The following is a 20,415-nucleotide window of genomic DNA, read 5'->3' on the forward strand; positions in this document are numbered from 1 at the left end:
CACCTCATGCGAAGAGTTGACTCACTGGAAAAGACTTTGATATTGGGAGGGATTGGGGGCAGAAGGAGAAAGGGATGACCGAGGATGAGATGGCTGGATGGCATCGCGGACTCAATGGACATGAGTCTGAGTGAACTCCGGGAGATGATGATGAGCAGGGAGGCCTGGCATGCTGCGATTCATGGGGTCGCAAAGAGTCGGACATGACTGAGCGACTGAACTGAACTGAACTGAGTGGATTTCTCAGACTTCCTTGGTGGCTCAGACAGCAAAGAACCTGCCTGCAATGCAAGAGGCCTGGGTTTGATCCCTAGGTTGGGAAGATCTCCTGAAGAAGGGAATGGCAACCCACTCCAGTATTCTTGCTGGAGAATTCCATGGCTACAGTCCATGGTGTCAAAAAGAGCTGGACACAACTGAGCAACTAATGCTCTCACTTTTTCTTTTCAGTAGGTTTCTCACAAGATTTTTCTGTCATTCATATCAGCTATAGCTATAGGTATCTATTTCTGTGGTGATAACACATAGGCTGCCATATAATTCAAAAGATTCAATCTTGCTGAGTATTTTTAATTTTTTTATTGTTAGAATGTGCTGGACAAATGTTAGCTTTTAGTTATTGCAATCAAGTTAACAGGGTGTTTGAGATCAGACATAGTAACGATATGCTATGCAAATATAGTAAATAATCTTATTTTGCTTTGATTCTGCTTATTGTATACACTAAGGGATCACTCGTGTTGTATTGAATAGGAAAAGATGAAACCGAAGATGCCTTACTTGAGAGAAAACAGACCTTTAGCAGAGGGAGCTACCAGGCTAGCTTAAGGTAAGCTCAGGCAACGGGGCAGATTTTAAAGTTTTCAGATGCTTTCAGGAACCCTCTGCAGCTAAGATCTTCTGGCAATATCTCAGGTACACTTGAAAAGCCCTTACACACAGCCCCAGGTCCTGTGTAATATGAGCATGCAAATGAATCATAGGTCGCCATACTGACATTTCTGTCTCCAACCCATAGAGGTTTTCAAATTTTGGCTTCTCATTTTATTGAGGGTAGGGGGTCATGATAAAGACACTCTGTAGTTAAAATGTTGTTTATTGAGCTTAGAAAGGGGATTTTTAAAAATCTGTGTTTAGACTTGTCTCCCAGAGTTAACTGTGGTATGAAGCACTGTCTTAAATGGAAGTCAAATTCATGCCTTTAGCTCCATTCTTTAACCTACTGAGCTGCAATTGAATTACAAATATTTCTGTTCCCAGAGTTCCCCATTCAAGGTCAAATCGTTCTTTAACTAGATGAAATATGAGATGTGTCATCTAACACTTAAAGCATATTTTCCTAAACATGAACTTTTTTTTCTGGGTCAATCTGTGGGTATTGACTTCCAAAGAATATTTTTGGAGCATGCTGTAGCAAGACTGTAAATTTAATCTTTCATTCTGGTTTAAAAGTTAAAAAAAAAAATAGTTCCATTAATGTTAAAGGTCTGTATATTAAGAAAAATTCTGCCCAGGGGTATTTGCATGTATTTATGAAAATGTTACTCAAGATCTTTTTTCCTTAAGTTCAGAGACTATTTGTAGGCAGTAGATTGACATTTCTCTTCCTTGTCCCTTATCATTTCTAGGATATTTGATTCAAGGCTGTGCTCTAAACAAAGGCTCAATTTATGACTTGCTCATTCAAGATAGCTAATTGTTTATTGAAAAATGGTTAAACAGGCTTAAAATATAATATTCTAGAAACAACTCCAAGTAGTTCAAACACAGATTTGTTTACTTTTAATATTCAAAGACTAGTTAACTGGGTTTTATGCTTAGGGGTTTTATTTTTCCTTTTAAGAACAGGTCTATTCAGAAAATTTCAAGAAATGCTAGTTTCATTGAATTTTTTCAGATAATAAACAATAGTTCAAATGTAAAAGCTATAAAAATTGCCAAAATTGTTGGGTAATTTTTAAGGACATCTAGCATGAATTATTTCACCATTTTTTTTTCTGATTGGAAGGAAAAAATTATAAAGGTCATCAGAATCACAGTTTGAAGATATCAACTAACTTCTTAAACCCAGAAAATGGCTAGGCATCTCTTTTGATCACTAAGTTAAAGGTTGCAAAGAGGAATGTATCTCATGGTGAGGTCAAAAGAAAATAAATAATTTCTTAATTTTTCAGATGAACAGAATTTTTCCCATTCTAAGTAGTTTACTTAACAGTTTGCTATTAGGCCCAGATAACTGTTTTAATATAAACATTTCTTATTTGGCTATTAGTTCTTACAAATTCTACATTTTGGTGACTAGGGAGAGAAGCCGAGAAATACAACCTGTACACAGAAAGTAGCTATTAACCTCCTCCAGGGAAAGACTTATAGGTCTGAGTAAGAAAGTCTGTTAAAAATATCTTATTGTGTATGCTGACAGATTTTTTTTTTTAAGAAGACTAGTTGAAATGTTAATTTGTATCTTATTTTCTCGGTCTGATGCCTAAGTCTCTCTTTGGTAATATATTTTAGATTCAAGAACAATTTCCATGGATGAGAATAATTTCCTAAATAATAATGTTGAGAGAGTGAGAACATATATTCCCAAATTAGCTGTTTTAGTTTCCCATGAGAAGTGGTACACAGCTTCTGAGGAAGGGAGGGGCAGCCGTTGCAGGTTCTGCAAAAGGGGAGTGACAGAATTCTAATGCTGGTGTTTATGGTAGACCAGAGCGGGCAGGTCGGGCCCCTGCCTCGCACCCTTACTGTTCATGGTCTCCTTGGGGCAGCTTATGCTAGACAGGTAGAATGCTGGATGAATGGGCAACAGGGAACGAGAGAAAGAGAGATTTAAGAAACATAAGATTAAAGTAGTAGAAGGGATAAGGATTGATGTCTTCCCTGCTCAGAACTGGGAGGTAGTCAACTATATTTTGATGCCCTCTTCTTCTCCACATACTGCTTGTCTGCCAATGCTCTGAGTTTATTTTTTAGGCCCGAAACCTTCAGTCTCAGCCCTCTCTTGCACTCAGCTCTCTCTAGCTGACACACAGCTATCCCTCACACCTTTAGGAGTTGAGCTCTTGACCTCAGTTACCTAACTTAAAGAAATGACTCTATTGCTGCAGAGTTTCAGGCCAAATGGGATGGGCTTGGGTGTCCCAGAAGCCAGTTTGGTAGCAGGAAGTCCAAGTGGGGTGTGGTTTCATGCCTGATCACAATGAGAGTTTGAGCAAGAGCAAGAGGGAGGACTTGACGGAAATGCACCTGTTGAACCCGGTGACTAAGAGGATCAAGATGCCATCAAATGAACGTGGGAATAAGTGAGGGTCATGAAGTTGATGCACGGCTGTCTTCTCAGGGATAGTTGAGCATCTGTAATAGGCAGGTGCCACCTTGGTGTTTTAGTCTAGCTTAATCTGAATACCAGAGAAGGCAATGGCAAGCCATTCCAGTACTCTTGCCTAGAAAATCTCATGGACGGAGGAGCCTGGTAGGCTGCAGTCCATGGGGTCGCTACTAGTCGGACACAACTGAGCGACTTCACTTTCACTTTTCACTTTCACGCATTAGAGAAGGAAATGGCAACCCACTCCAGTGTTCTTGCCTGGAGAATCCCAGGGACGAGGGAGCCTGGTGGGCTGGCGTCTATGGCGTCGCACAGAGTCGGACACGACTGAAGTGACTTGGCAGCAGCAGAATATGCTAAAGCAAACATCAGGGAGAGAGAGAAAGAGATCAAAACTCATCCTCCAGTCCTAAGGGAGGTAATAGTGATGGGCCATTGCCATTGCAGCAATAGCAGAACCGTGTGGGTTTGGGATAGATTTGAGTCTTGGATGCCTTTTTTTTTTGGTGGACTAGTGAAACAGCTTTGTCCCTTCTCTTCCTCCCTCTGTGTGTGTACTCTGAATCAGGGTTTAGCTTGGTGCCGTAGCAACCCGACTGATAGTTCTGTCAAACCCACTCAGGAAGCTCCTGCATCTGACACAGGTGATGTAAACTTGGAACCAATTGAGTCCTGTTCCAACAAGCCACAGACTAATTCATTTTCTTTTTACTTACAGAGCTTCCATCCGACAACGGTCCAAGTCTCAGCTTTCTTACCTGGGACATGAATCGTCATTAGCACTTGTAGATCATAAGTCTACGCATGAACAAGACAGAAAGGTCAGACACCAATGGCTCATGGGGGGATGGAAGAAGTCTCTCCTAGGGACTATCGTATGCCCTTTAAGCTTAGAATCTGAGTTTTCAAGGCCTCTATTTAGCAATGTTTCACTGCTGCTACTGCTGCTGCTAAGTCGCTTCAGTCATGTCCGACTCTGTGCGACCCCATAGACGGCAGCCCACCAGGTTCCACCGTCCCTGGGATTCTCCAGACAAGAACACTGGAGTGTGTTGCCATTTCCTTCTCCAATGCATGAAAGTGGAAAGTGAAAGTGAAATTGCTCAGTCACGACCCCATGGACTGCAGCCCACCAGGCTCCTCCGTCCATGGGATTTCCCAGGCAAGAGTACTAGAGACTAGAGTGGGGTGCCATTGCCTTCTCCTATGTTTCACTAAGTCAAACTAAATGGGAGGCCCCATTAAGACCTGAATGAAGCTCTAAATTTTATATCATGTTTTACATAATATTTTAAGAGAAGCATAAATAATAAAACATTTTTAAGAATACATGGTAACTAAGATGAAGTATTAAAAGTTCACTGATAATTCTTATGTGAGCCATTCTAATAAACATAATCACATGTACTTAGCAGACTATTTGATTATGCAGGAATCCCTTTCAATTTCTTAAGACTATCTGAAAACTTTCCTTTGTAAAACTTTAAATCTCCTTCTTAAATAATTATAATAATTATAAAGTATTTGATGCAAGTTACTGCAAATTTTAAATTAATGGGGACTGATTAGGTTTTACAGACATTTGTTTACTTAATACAATTTTATAATAATTGTTTTAGGATACATTTTAAATTAACACTATTAATTTTAACACTATTCAAAGCAACATAAAAATGAAATAGATAGGAGAAGAATCAACACATATAATGGCGCCCCACTCCAGTGTTCTTGCCTAGAAAACCCCATGGGCGAAGGAGCCTGGTGGGCTGCCATCTCTGGGGTCGCACAGAGTCAGACACAACTGAAGCAACTTAGCAGCAGCAGCAGCAGCAGCAATATTCAACTTTGTTCATCAGGATGTCCACTGCTGCAGTGGACACAGTCTAACCTTCATATAAGGTGATCATCCCTCCTACTCAGAGACTTTCTTAGTCACTGAACTTTATTCTTCAGCCCTGATCCTCTCATTTTCAATCCCCCATTACTCTTCATTTCAGTCTTTTCATGGCAATTTTCTTATTGAGGCTTATTTCAGATCATGTTGTCTTATCCCATTACTAAATTACAAGCTTCTTAAAGTTAGTAACTGTTATTTGTGTTTGTATCAACTTGGGCATCTTGCTTTGCCTGGAAACTCCTTTATGTGGTTACCATTAGCCTACCAGGCTCCTCGGTCTATGGGATTTTCCAGGCAAGGGTAAGGAGTGGGTTGCCATTTCTTTCTCCAGGGGATCTTCCCGACCCAGGGGTTGAACCCGGCTGTCCCACATTGTAGGCAGACGTTTTACTGTCTGAGCTACCAGGGAAGTTCTGGTTACCATGAGACCTAGTAAACATTTCTGTTTATTTGCCACATATAAACCTAGAACCAACTGAGTGCTGTCCCAACCTTCTCATAATCTACAGACTCTTTCATCTTTCTGTTTAGTTACAGAGCTGCACATGGTAGGACATCAAGCGATTTTTAAAACTAGGATGAAAAATTAACTTTTTATAGTAAAATAAAGTCCAAACCACAAGATTTATCAAAGAAAATGAGTCAGAGAATATTTTAATTACAAGCACATCCATTATGCATGATGTAATTTCAAATTATCTTTAAAACATTTCAGTATGAGAATCCTTTTGGGGAGTAATTATGAACGCTGATTCATGATGCCCAATTTGGAACAAAGTACTACATACGATTTTATGGCTATGATGGAAGGATTATTAAGGCTCTCTTTTGCTTTTAAGATATTAATAATAAATAGCATTCTTAATTATCTAATGTTGTTATTGTTGTCATTGTTCAGTCGCTAAGTGGTGTTTGCCTCTGAATAGTCGTTCAGTCACTAATTGGTATTCGACTCTGAATAGACAGTGTTCTCAGTATCTGATACAGCTGGTTTAAATAAACTTCATAGAGGAACACTTTGTCTCAGGTACAGCAGGGTGGATCCAAGGAGAGAAAATGTTTAGCAAGCGTGGTTGCTTACTGCATCTTGCCATTAAGGACTCAGCACCTCTTCTCATTCTAGAAATAGTTTTTTCATTTATATCTGTGGTACTGCCACCCATAAGTATAAGAGGCATTATACAAGGAGTTTAATAAGCTTCAAGGAAGAAAGAACCAAACACTACACTGACATTTCAAACATAACAGCACCAATTGTATTCAATTTTTTTGCATTTTTATTTTTTCCCCTAGTTTCTGGGAAAATATTTGACAACAAATACAAGAGAATTAGGAAGGAAAAGAAAATCCAATTTTATTATTGTTGAAGCTGGCAGATGGCTCAGCACTGTTGCAGAGAACAATCAGATTTCCTGAAGATCTGACGATCAGGTTCCCAGACTTCTGATGCAGGGAAAACTCAGAAGGGAGTTATTTAAATAAAAGGAAATCTAAATCAAATACAGAGAGTAGTTCCAGAGAAAATGAAACTACTCCCTAAGTATTCTACTCATCAGCATTGCCAATTAGAATATAATAAATAACTCAATTAAATGGAAACCAAGAATCTGCCTGCAATGAAGGAGACCCAGGTTCAGTTCCTGGGTGGGGGAACAATCTCTTGGGGAATGGAATGGCAACCCACTCCAATACTCTGCCTAGAAAATCCATGGACAGAAGAGCCTGGTGGGCTACAGTCCATGGGGCAGCAAAGAGTTGGTTGTGATGGAACATCTGAGCAGAGAGAGTGTGATTTTAAAAGGATGACACTTTGATTTCTTTCTTTAGTTAAGGGAAGAAAAGGGAAAAAGTGACAGAATACTGCTCATTTGTATGAAAATTATCTTAGAACTTTTCTGACTTAAAAATTAAATATTTTTAAAAAGGAAACAGCAGAATCAGCATTGATAGAATTTAATATAAGGACTTCCTATTCAGAGTAAATTTTAAAGTATGTTAGATATTTAGGTTATTTTAATCCCAAGTAAATTTTAAAGTATTTTGATAGTTAACTGAATTCTTTAAGATCAAACACTGGTAAAAAAATTTTTTTTCATATTTTGATGAAGAAGCTCTAACCTGACTGTTGTTTGGGAGTTGTTCTATTTTGTGTGGCAAGGCAAAAAGGTTTACTTATATAAAGGCGTTATCTCCACCTTGTGGTCTCTTTGGGTTTTGACTCTGAAAACTTGAGATGGTTTCAAAAGTCTGTGCTTCCAAAGTATAAGTGGGGTGTCTGACCAAACATTTCATAGTTAGCTGGTGACAGAGCCAAGACTATAGCCTGTTTTCTCTTGGCCTCCAAGCTATACTCTTGGCTTTCATAAATCACATCACAGTTATAATGCTAATAAAATTGAGATTAGGATTAGGGGAAAACTGCAGGCTAAAGCTTCCAGTCTCTGATATCTAGGCACCTCTTTCAGAGGAACTAAAAGATAGAATATGTATGAGATTGTGTCAAGGTCAAATATTAAAAACCCATCACTTCATCACAGCTAACTTATAGTAGGGTTTAGGCATTGGTTAGGAGCTAGGACAGGGTTACCCAGGTGGCTCAGTGGTAAAGAATCCACCTGCCAATGCAAGAGATGTGAGTTCAATCCCTAGGTTGGGAAGATCCCCAGGAGAAGTAAATGACAACCCACTCAAAAAATCTGGAAAATCTCATGGGCAGAGGAGCCTGGAGGCAAGGCCCATTGGGTTGCAAAGAGGCGGACACGACTGAGTGACTGAGGACGCACACACGTAGGAGATAGGACAGGAGATCTATAAAAACGACTGCTAGCATTTGATCATTTGGAAAGTCCCTGTTTCTTGGTCATAGTTACCATTTCCTATCATCATATCTTAAAGTTGTCATCAAGGCAGGAGACCGCCTATGGGTTGGCATGAAGAAATCGATGTAACAAAATATAGAAATCTGGACATGAGATTTAAGCAGGAAGTTATATTTTTACCTGAGCTACACAGGATATGGATGGGAGGAAGCTGAGAAAAGCCCTTTGTTAAGCATTGAACCATCTACCTTGTAAGTAAGTGATCAGTATTTTTTAAAATAAATGTGGGGTTTTTTTGCATTTATATGCCATGAGCATAAAAGCTTCATTCATTCTTTCATCCAATGAACACTGATTGCACACCTAACAAGTGCCAGATATTATCTTAGGGATGCAAAGATGAGCAAGAGCACTGCCCTTCTTCCTTCACTGGAGCCGCTGGCAGGATACTTCTTACGTGTGATAAATAAGTGAGCACTGTGCAACTTATCATTGACACAATAGAGGAAGGAACTGCAGTGAGGAAGCGGATATAAACTTTTATAATTTTGTCTGTCTGTGAGTTACTGGTTTGCTGTGAATTCATTACATCTATGTATATATACTTATCTATGTGTATATATATACACACATATATATATTTTGGGGCTTCCCTGATAGTTCATCTGGTAAAGAATCCGCCTGCAATGCAGGAGACCCCAGTTTGATTCTTGGGTTGGGAAGATCTGCTGGAGAAGGGATAGGCTACCCACGTCAGTATTCTTGGGTTTCCCTTGTGGCTCAGCTGGTAAAGAATCCGCCTGTAATGCAGGAGACCTGGGTTTGATCCCTGGGTTGGGAAGATCCCCTGGAGAAGAGAATAGCTACCCACTCTAGTATTCTGGCCTGGAGAATTCCATTGACTGTGTAGTCCATGGGGCTGCAAGGAGTCAGACACCACTGAGTGACTTTCACTTTAATACGTATCTTTAGCCTTTTAGCTTTTTTCAGATGAGTTAATTTGTCTTTAGCTTTGCAAAATCCCAGAGGAAAAAACCCTTCTGTATATAATGACTTCCGTTTTCTTTTGTTCTTATACTACTTTTAGTTCAGTTGCTCAGTCGTGTTCAACTCTTTGCAAGCCCATGGACTGCAGCACACCAGGCCTCCCTGTCCATCACCAACTGCCAGAGTTTACTCAGACTCATGTCCATTGAGTCAGTGATGCTATCCAACCATCTCATCCTCTGTCACCCCCTTCTCCTCCTGCCTTCAATCTTTCCCAGCATCAGGGTCTTTTCAAATGAGTCAGCTCTTCACATCAGGTGGCCAAAGTATTGGAGTTTCAGCTTCAACATCAGTCTTTCCAATGAATATTCAGAGTTGATTTCCTTTAGGATTGGCTGGTTTATTCTCCTTACTGTCCAAGGGACTTTCAAGAGTCTTCTCCAACACCACAGTTCAAAAGCATCGATTTTTCTGTGTTTAGCCTTCTTTACGGCCCAACTCTCACATCCATACAGGGCAAAGGCTAACAGAGTTTTGCCAAGAGAATGCACTGGTCACAGCAAACACCCTCTTCCAAGAAGCTATCAAGTTAGCCTGACGCAATTTTATGGATGCTGGAGAGTACGTAAGAGCTGTGTCAGAGATAAAAGACTTTACTCAGAGCGTGAGCGGGAGCCAGTGCACAGCATTTCCGCTGACTCCCCAGCCTACCCTGACTTCTCAGCTGATGAAAGAGAAGTAGGTGACACCAGCAAAGGAGGGGGAAGAGGAATCCTAGGCTTGAGAAACCTGGTGTTTTTATAATGGACGATAAGCCCTTGTCTTAGGATGGAAGCACGATCCCCCTCCTCCAAGGCTATTTGCTATACCAACATTCTTGAGAAATTCTTGAGAAAACAGCCTCAACAAAGGTGGTCAGTGCATCTTTTCACCAGATGTGCAGAAACACGAGAGAGCCATAGAGAATTTTGTCTATTTCTTTCCTTCTGAGGAGGAGAAGGCAACTGAGCCCCACAGAGCCAAAGTGCTCAGTGATATATTCCACTAGTGGCCACGCTGGACTCATCCAAGAACCACATTCTTTCCACATGCCCGTTTCCCCCATGCTTTCGCAGGCACCTTTCTTCCTCTCTGCATTGATTTCCTAGAGTTGAGTAAGACATCAGAGATGAAATTATTGAAGGATTTGCTGCATGAGTGAGTAGCAACTACTGAGGACAGACCAAGAGAGAACCTGAAATGGAGGCATTGACAGATCCATCACCAAGCAAGCTCTCCCTCCATCCTATTTGGCTTGCAACTAGAATATGGACACCAGGCTTTTATTTCAATTGAACTGGTAATGAAATCTTTGACTTTGGAAGCAAAAGGATAGTATCTGAAGTTCCTTACTGTTGTCTATTCCTGACGGTCAGCTCCTTAAGGGGTAAATAACTGTGTGTTAATGAAATAGAACACTAACAGTTCTGTAGTCAATTTGCTGTAGACATTTTTAGTATATTTTAATAGAAAAAAAATTTTTTTAATCAACACAGATCTATATAAGCCACCTAAAATCTTTTCTCAAACAAAGCAAACAATAAATTTAGCAAATTATTGAAGAATGGGCCTAACGACCAAGTACTGAAGAATATCATTAGCAAGGAAAACTGATGGTAAAGATGATGAAGTTCTGAATATAATTTTTGCCTTCAAGAGGCTAAAAATTAGCTAGCTCTGACGCTTTAGTGGCAATTAAAGAAATTGGAATGGGGAAATTTTAAAATAATTTGTATTCCTTGTAAAGAACATGCACAATTTAGAAATCCAAATTGATTACCATTTACTTCTGGGCACTAATTAAAGAAAACCTTCACAGAAATACACAACTGATAACCATTGTCCCCAGTTAATACATTTTAAAAATTATTTTGCATTGTTTAGATACACTGGCCTGCCTTAGGGCTTGAGGCAGTCACTAAACTTTGACATTTATGAAGGACATATCTTGAAAATTTCACAAATCCTAGAATATGTAAATACCACTCACTATAGCACAAAGGGTTGCAAAGAGTCAGACACAACGGAAGCGACATAGCGCTCACGTACTCACTATAGCACAAGAATGTTTTTAAATTGGGAGTTATTTTTCTTATAGATCCAGCTTATTTACTACTCCCCAAGTGTTAATATCTATGCTATTGTGAAACGAGAACTACCAGCTCACCTTCAGATGAGCAGACATCTAAAATCAATCCCATCCAAGGCATAGCACGTTGTTGCTGTTTAGTCCCTAAATCATGTCTGACTCTTCTGTGACCCCATGGACTATAGCAGCTCACAAGGCTCCTCTGTCCATGGGACCAGCCTAGCAAGAATACTGGAGCGGGTTGCCATTTCCTACTCCAGGGGTTCTTCTCGACCCAGGGGTTGAACCTGTGTCTCCTGCACTGGCAGGCGGATTCTTTACCACTGAGCTACCAGGGAACCCCAAGTCATAGCATGGTGGCAAGCAGTTCAGAGCCATCTCTTACAAAATATCCTATCACCGTGTCCTATAGGTCTTCGAGGTCACTCATAACCAATCAAACCATGACTCAACTCTATGAATGCCAAAGGGACCACTGTATAATAAAAGAGTATATGCAAACATTTAAATGATTAATGTAACTTCCTCTCCCCTCAAGGACAAGAACATTCCTGTGGAAGAAGAAATTGAACCAGCCCCAGTGAGGAGGATTCTGAAACTCAATGCTCGAGAATGGCCCTACATGCTGGTGGGGTCTGTGGGTGCAGCTGTCAATGGGACAGTCACACCCATGTATGCCTTTTTATTCAGCCAGATTCTTGGGGTAAGCAAGCAGCTGGACAGGCTTTATTCTCCTTCTACCTTTTGTCTATCAGTGGATGCTGTCACTTTTGATAGGTTGGTTCTTTGTTGTAATGTATTTAACTTTTTTAAAGTTTTTTTTTTTGTTGTTGTTGTTCTTTTAGTTCTTTCTCCCCTCCTCTCATCTCTAAAGAATTAAAAATGTCTCCAGTCTCCATCAAACAGGAGGTGAGAAGACAAAGGGGAGACTCTCATTTGAACTGGCAGTACACTCTGATAGTCATTGTGTCTGTTAAAAAAAAAAAAGAAAAAAAGACTATGGCTGCAAACTTAGCGTCAAAAGAGGGCAGTTTACCCATATGCAAACCAAATAAGAATGCAAAGCAAGTTCATTGAATGATATAAAAGGATTTGGGAGCCATTTCGATCTTGCTGATCAGCTGAGGTACAAAGCTTGATTTGTAATAGCAAGTGTTTCTGCACGTCACATAGCACTCTGCTCTTCTGCTCATTGCACCATTGAAATGGGCAGTTGGGGAAGAAAACAGGAAAAGGAAGAGAGAAGTGAAATAAGGCATGTACAAAGAATAAACTTATTTCAGTTTTTCATCTCCTAAGAGTTTTGATATTCTCCATCTGATATTATTGCTGTAAAATAATAATAATAATATTGATGATAAGTAAAACATTAATTATGCACTATCTAAGGAATTTATATATAATAGTTCACTAAACTTTCCTAATAACCAGCTATGGTAGGTATTCTTATTGTTCCTATTTGACAAAGGAGCAAACTAAAGAACTTAGAGGAGTAAGTGATGGATCTGGGATTCAAATCCAGGCAATGTGACTGCAGAGCTGAGTTCCAATAAAATCTTATCGTTGAGAAGTTAGTTCTCGAAATGTTGTCATATTTTCTCAGTTGAAATTCACGCACACACACGAATCCTATGAGATCAACAAGGAGGAAAACCTAGACTCCTAGAGAACTTATGAACTTGTTCAAGGTCACACAGGGTCACAGAAGGTGGTGGGACCAGCCCTATAACCAGCTTTTCCGAAGCCTAGCCTAAAGGATGTGTAAGAGTCCCAAGTTTCAGTTTCCCCCTCTACTTTTCTTTCACTTTTATGGTCTGTCTGGCAGAGATCCTGACCAGAAAATTGTCCCAGCAGGCATGAGTTATATAGAAAGACCGGTAGAGTCCACAAATCAAACCAAATCAATCCTAAAGGGAGCGCCCCAGCCCTTGCTTCAGTTTTCACACTGCCCCCTTGTGGTAAGTGCGGAAATCACCATAAAGGTAGGAAATGGAAAACACAGAGATCAGCTCTGGTAAATAAAATTTCTGGTTATGCTGAAAACATCTTGATAACTAATTTATATTCCTTAATATGTAGGAAGTACAGTACCCTAAATATAATAGCAATGTCCTTTTATTCACTTAACAGATACTTGTTGATTATCTCCCCTGGCCTAGGGACTGGCATGTTAGTGAGGGTGCCTTCCCTAATGGAGTTTCCAGTCTATGAGGAAGACAGACGTTAAACTGAAAAATCCACTCACATTCACAAAATAGTTACTGATCACTCACTGTTTCCCAGACAATGTTGCTGGTGTTAAGAGTACAGTGAAGAACAAGAAAACCAGAGGCCTCTCTGCTCTCAGAAAGCCAACAGTCTACTAGAGAGAGGCTCCGGAAATGCATTCACTCAGCAGTGATGTAGACGCAGAGCGTGTAGGGGATGGCGTTGAATCTGTTAAGACCCAAGGCCCTAGATGTTTGCTTTTAAATTAAAGCCAGGATTCAGCTCCTTCGCTTTTCATCTCTTTTTCTCATGAATGCAGAGTAAGGAATGTGCTCACTCAACTTCAAGCCCTGTGTATGAGTGGCTCTGCAAAGAGTCCTGGATTGCCCACCAGGAGGCTCCTTTACTGCCCTGGAGTCACACCAGGCTACTTCTTTCATGCTATCTCAGTTTCCTTAACCATAAAAGGAAGGATTGACAAGGAGGCTCTGTAAGATACCCTCCAGCTCCTGTGGGCTGAGTAGCCAAGTCAGAAAAAAATTTGATGATTCAAATGATAACACCTGCCCTCCAAGAGCACCCACTTGGTAACTGCTGGTGAGACTATTCTCTGTGACTCTTCAGGTCACAACCAGAAAATCCTAGCCTAAGCAATTGAGGTTTTTACCTAAGGACCAAAGGATCGGAGTAGCAGGATGAAATCCAAAATCTGTTCATCACTGATGTTCTCACAGGGTTAAGTTTGCTAGGAGAATAAAGCTTTATTCTTTTTCTTCTTTGATAAACAAGGTTGTTTTTGTCTCTTAGCATAATTATCAGATTCATCAGTGGGTTCATGATGTTTCATCTCATAGGGTATAATCATGAGTCAGATAATAGTCTGGTTTTAATTGTGCTATTGTCATTCTGACATATCTAAAGGGCACGATATTCGCATTTGGTATTGAGACCATAGTTTGTAACAAGGGCACAGCAAAAAAGTTTGGCATTAGGAGCCTGGTTGCTAATGAAGGTTCTAGTGAAGCCTCAATGTACACGTAAGGCTTACTTTCTCTGGTTCACTTTCACTGGGTCTGTTTGGCTTGGAACAGTCGTTTGGATGTAGCATGCTGGGGAAAGGGATTCCCAAATGGCGCTAATGGTAAAGAATCTCCCTGCCAATGTAGGAGATGTAAGAGATGGGAGTTTGATCCCTGGGTTGGGAAGAACCCCTGGGAGGGCATGGCAACCCACTCCAGTATTCTTGCCTAGAGAATACAGAGGAGCCTGGCAGGCTGCATAGGGTCACAGAGGGTCAGACACGACTGAAGCAACTTAGCGCACAGCACACACCCATGCTGGGGAAAAGCTTGAATGTTGGAGTCAGCCAGCCTTGGATTTGCTGCATTCTCTGTCCTGTACTGTTTGTGTGTGTTTAGGCAAGTGGCTTCTTCTTGATGAGTCTTCGTTTCCTTATCTGTAATATGGGACAAGAAAAGCTACCTCACTGGGTTGTTTTAAGAATCTCAATTTTAAGGAAATCCTCATTTAAATTAAAGTAGATTAAGTAATACATTTGTATCTAGTAAACAGCAAGAATCTAATGAAATTTCATTTTCTCCCTAAACTCACTTTTACAAGATGGTGTAGATGTGTGTGCAAACTATAGCCGGTCTAAAAACAGAGAAACCTATGGATGGGCATCCCTTGGGGGTGCATTTCAGGAAGAATGTACAAAGGACTCACGCAGTAGAGTTTAGGGGTTACAGATAGATGATGCGCAATCTTGAATTTAATATTAGCCAAACATTCTTTTTTTTAATACTGAGAAGATGGGTATTACCCAGAACCAACAGAGTTGTGCCCAGAAAAAAAAAAAAAAACCAACATTGCACTAGAATCTGGAAAACAGGCATTTCCTTCAGAGTGCCTTGAAGAATTATGAATGGACGTTCGTAACATTGTACAGGAGGTGGTGATCAAGATTATCCCCAATATAAAGAAATGCAAAAAGACAAAGTGGCTATCTGAGCAGACCTTACAAATAGCTGAAAAAAGAAGAGAAGTGAAAGGCAAAGGAGAAAAAGAAAGATATACCCATCTGAATGCAGAGTTCCAAAGAATAGCAAGGAGAAATAAGAACGTCTTCTTCAGTGATCAATGCAAAGAAATAGAGGAAAACAATAGAATGGGAAAGACTAGAGATCTCTTCAAGAAAATTAGAGATACCAAGGGAATATTTCATGTAAAGATGGGCACAATAAAGGAAAGAAATGGTATGGACCTAACAGAAGCACAAGATATTAAGTAGAAGTGGCAAGAATACACAGAAGAGCTATACAAAAAAGAGCATCATGACCGAGATAACCATGATGGTGTGATCACTCACCAAGAGTCAGACATACTAGAAAGCGAAGTCAAGTGGGTCTTAGGAATCATCACAAAGCTAGTGGAGGTGATGAAATTCCAGTTGAGCTATTTCAAATCTTAAAAGATGATGCTGTGAAAGTGCTGCACTCAATATGCCAACAAATTTGGGAAACTCAGCAGTGGCCACAGGACTGGAAAAGGTCAGTTTTCATTCCAATCCCAAAGAAAGGCAATGCCAAAGAATGTTCAAACTGCCACATAAAGGTACTCATCTCACATGCTAGCAAAGTAATGCTCAAAATTCTCCAAGCCAGGCCACAAACAGTATGTGAACCATGAACTTCCAGATGGTCAAGCTGGATTTAGAAAAGGTAGAGAAACCAGAGATCAAATTGCCAACATCTGCTGGATCATCGGAAAAGCAAGAGAGTTCCAGAAAAACATCTATTTCTGCTTTATTGACTATGCCAAAGCCTTTGTGTGGATCACAACAAACTGGAAAATTCTGAAAGAGATGGGAATGCCAGACCACCTGACCTGCCTCCTGAGAAATCTGTATGCAGGTCAACAAGCAACAGTTAGAACCAGATATGGAACAACAGACTGGTTCCAAATTGGGAAAGGAGTATGTCAAGGCTGTATATTGTCATCCTGCTTATTTAACTTATATGCAGAGTACATCATGAGAAACGCTGGGCTGGAAGAAGCACAAGCTGGAATCAAGACTGCAAGAAGTATCAATACCTCAGATATGCAGATGAGACACCCTTATGGCAGACAGTGAAGAAGAACTAAAGAGCCTCTTGATGAAAGTGAAAGAGGAGAGGGAAAAGCTGGTTTAAAACTCAACATTCAAAAATCTAAAAGCATGGCATCCGGTCCCATCACTTCATGGCAAATAGATGGGGAAACAATGGAAACAGTGAGAGACTATTTTGGGGGGCTCCAAAATCACTGCAGATGGTGACTGCAGCCATGAAATTAAGACACTTGCTCCTTGGAAGTAAAGTTATGACCAACCTACACAGCATATTAAAAAGCAGAGACATTACTTTGCCAACAAAGGTCCCTCTAGTCAAGGCTATGCTTTTTCCAGTGGTCATGTATGGATGTGAGAGTTGGACTATAAAGAAGCCTGAGCACTGAAGAATTGATGCTTTTGAACTATGGTGCTGGAGAAGACTCTTGAGAGTCTCTTGGACAACAAAGAGATTCAACCAGTCCATCCTAAAGGAGATCAGTCCTAAATATTCACTGGAGGGACTGATGCCGAAGCTGAAAACTCCAATACTTCGAGGCTGACCCATTTGAAAAGATCCTGATGCTGGGAAAGATTGAAGGTGGGAGGAGAAGGGGATGACAGAGGATGAGATGGTTGGATGGCATCACTGACTCGATTGACATGAGTTTGAATGAGCTCCGGGAGTTGGTGATGGACTGGGAAGTCTGGCGTGCTGCAGTCCATGGGGTTGCAAAAAGTTGAATACAACTGAGCGACTGAACAGAACAGAACAGAGCGATAATCACCAGCTAAACAAACCTGGCGGAGAAAGCAAAGGCACCCCACTCCAGTATTCTTGCCTGGAAAATCCCATGGACGGAGGAGCCTGGTAGGCTGCAGTCCATGGGGTTGCTGTGACTCGGACACGACTGAGCGACTTCACTTTCACTTTTCACTTTCATGCATTGGAGAAGGAAATGGCAACCCACTCCAGTGTTCTTGCCTAGAGAATCCCAGGGACAGAGGAGCCTGGTAGGCTGCCGTCTATGGGGTCGCACAGAGTTGGACACAACTGAAGCGACTTAGCAGCAGCAGCAGTAGCAAACAAACCTGGACAGAGGACTTGAGCTTGTGGGCTTTAGTGTCCCATCTGTAAAATAAAATGGTTAATCTGTAGTGCTATAGTCCATGATTATAATAAAGAACCATAGGGAAGAATGAGAATTATGGCATCACAGTTTGGGGTTTGGGGGGATTTGTATAATGTTTTTTAAAACCAAACTGAAATATAAGTTCTTTTATTTATAAACTGTAAAATAAATTTACATGAGTTATTCCATGCTGGGATGAATGACTGTGGCATCTTGTGAACCCACTTCATTCATTAAGAATGAATATATCTTTTATTACTAAGAGCTATAAAGGCCCCAGAAACTCTGTCCTGGAAACAATACATCTCATTAATTTAGAACACCTCCTCCCATTTCGAAATTTGTGATGATTTCAATGGGTTACTTCTGCCTCACAAAAAAGGGCTTGTTAATGGAGAAGTAAACATTGCTTTCAGGAGATTTATTTGGCATACAGCAGGCACTCGAATATTTATTGAATAAATGGTTTGCTTTGAGCAACTGCTTGCTGGCATTGTTCTAGTTATTCAAACTAATGCAGAGCAATCAATAAAGATTTATTGTGCAGTTCTCTAATGAATAGTCTTTCTGAACTCTCACAGCTCCCTCATGTAGTCTGAATCAGGAAGGTTTTGTTGTACTGAAAACCTATTGTAAGGCGATGTTATTAAGAGTATGCAGCTGTTCTTCACATTTTCTTGTTGCAACAGCTTGGGCTATTGTTAGTTACTTGAACATGTGCCTCTAAGTTCAGAATATACCTATGAATATAGTTTGCCTCTTATTATAGACTGGAAAAAAACCCACTCATAATTTCCTCAGTATTTTTTTGAGGGGGATGTTTTCAACTTCGGATGATTTAGAGGCAGCAACTTTAGCCTCTGATGGATGAAAGCTTTTCTGTCCTACCCAATCCCAGTCAATGCCTTGATAGCTAGTTGCTTTGGTGTGGGTGCATGCCAGCTGCTTTTTTAATGATGCTATTATTTGTATGTATATATATATATATATATATAAATACTATAAAACTAATACTAGGAGAGAATATTCTTAGATTCTGAAGTAACTTCGCCACTTCTTTCCTTTCTTCTTTTCTTTTTCCCTTACCTTATTATGTAAAGAATTTGAAGCATTCATCATATTTTTCATCTGTATCAAAGAAAAGTCAATAAAACTGCCTACAGCAGGCAAAGAAGCAAGGTAAAAATTCTTTAAATCACAACTAGTGGTTTCCACTCACCAGCCTTCCTTCTCCACAGATAAAGTACACATATTCAGAGTTAACTTTGGTTTAATACTAGTATGTTTATAGTGAACTTGTTTTTAACCTAATGCCTAAGAGAAATTTCTTTTAAACATATTTGAATTTGTTTCTTTTGCTGTTGTTTGTAATAATAAAGTGACCTCCTTGCTTACTGTCTTGCAAAGACTTTCTCGATTCCTGATAAAGAAGAACAAAGATCGCAGATCCATGGTGTGTGCCTGCTCTTTGTGGCAATAGGCTGTCTCTCTCTTTGCACTCAGTTTTTGCAGGTAAGGAATTTTATTTTTCAGCAAGCAATTTAGCTATTTTCTGCCATTGCAAGTTAAAATATCACTAAAGATTACTTTATGTTTTAGGGATATGCTTTTGCCAAATCCGGGGAACTTCTGACAAAAAGGCTACGTAAATTGGGTTTCAGAGCAATGTTAGGGCAAGATATCGGCTGGTTCGATGACCTCAGAAATAGCCCCGGAGCCCTGACAACAAGGCTTGCTACAGATGCTTCCCAAGTTCAAGGGGTAAGCCACGGGGGAAACCAGGGATGTCGCAACTGGAGGAGACTTTCTTTCCTTTGTGTATTCTGATAATTACATACGTTGTAATTGTTGTTCAGTCACTCAGTCAAGTCTGAACTGTTTGCCACCCCATGGACAGCAGCACACCAGGCTTCCCTGTCCTTCACCATCTCCCAGACCTTGCTCAAACTCATGTCCATTGAGTTGGTGATGCCATTCAACCTTCTCATCCTCTGTCATCCCCTTCTCCTCCCACCTTCAATCTTTCCCAGCATCAGGGTCTTTTCTAATGACTCAGCTGTTTGCATCACATGGCTGAAGTATTGGAGTTTCAGCTTCAGTATCAGTCCTTCCAGTGAATATTCAGGACTGATTCCCCTTAGGATTGACTGGTTGGATCTCCTTGCAGTCCAAGGGACTCTCAAGAGTCTTCTCCAACACCACAGCTCAAAAGCATCAATTCTTCAGTGCTTAGCCTTCTATATGGTCCAACTCTCACATCCATATATGACTACTTGAAAAACCATTGCTTTGACTATACGAACCTTTGCTGGCAAAGTAATGTCTCTGTTTTTTTTAATACACTGTCAAGATTTGTCATAGCTTTTCTTCCAAGGAGCGAGCATTTCATGGCTGTAGTCACCATCTACAGTGATTTTGGAGCCCAAGAAAATAAAGTCTGTCACTGTTTCCATCATTTCCCCATCTATTTGCCAAGAAGTGATGGGACTGAATGCTATGATTTTAGTTTTTCGAATGTTGAGTTTTAAGCCAGCTTTTCCCCTCTCTTTCACTTTCAAGAGGTTCTTTTAGAATTACGTAGGTATTTCATATGAAATGGGAACTCGTGGGACTAGGGTACCCCAAAGCCACATTTTCTCTCATTTCCAAAGCTGACAAACAGCAGCGAAAGCAAACTGTCTCCTCAGCAGTGCCGAGAATCAGTGTTATAGCGTGAATCGAAATCTGTCAGGGTTTAGGATTTCCTGCAAGTTTAGTAACTAAGAACTTTTCCAAGTCTCCTTTCTCAGATTATTTTTAGGCCCAGAGGCTCGGATTCCATGGG

The 20,415-nt window shown here is 40.4% G+C and overlaps 1 protein-coding gene across 13 annotated transcripts in view; it reads left to right on the forward strand.

Moving 5' to 3' along the window:
* Positions 1–20,415, forward strand: part of ABCB11 (ATP binding cassette subfamily B member 11) — a 104,667-nt gene that overhangs the window by 64,305 nt on the left and 19,947 nt on the right. For 11 of the 13 annotated variants that reach the window (XM_060409796.1, XM_060409794.1, XM_027964891.2 and 8 more), the window contains 5 exons: positions 754–829; positions 4,050–4,152; positions 11,701–11,865; positions 18,999–19,103; positions 19,191–19,352. In XM_060409796.1, the coding sequence (XP_060265779.1) occupies positions 754–829; positions 4,050–4,152; positions 11,701–11,865; positions 18,999–19,103; positions 19,191–19,352 (611 nt within the window). Of the gene's footprint in view, positions 1–753; positions 830–4,049; positions 4,286–5,120; positions 6,102–11,700; positions 11,866–18,998; positions 19,104–19,190; positions 19,353–20,415 lie in introns of those variants that run through there. The other 2 variants (XM_060409800.1, XM_060409801.1) reach the window with 1 other exon arrangement.

The sequence above is a fragment of the Ovis aries genome, chromosome 2 (assembly GCF_016772045.2).
Source record: "Ovis aries strain OAR_USU_Benz2616 breed Rambouillet chromosome 2, ARS-UI_Ramb_v3.0, whole genome shotgun sequence".
Taxonomy (NCBI): Eukaryota; Metazoa; Chordata; class Mammalia; order Artiodactyla; family Bovidae; genus Ovis; species Ovis aries.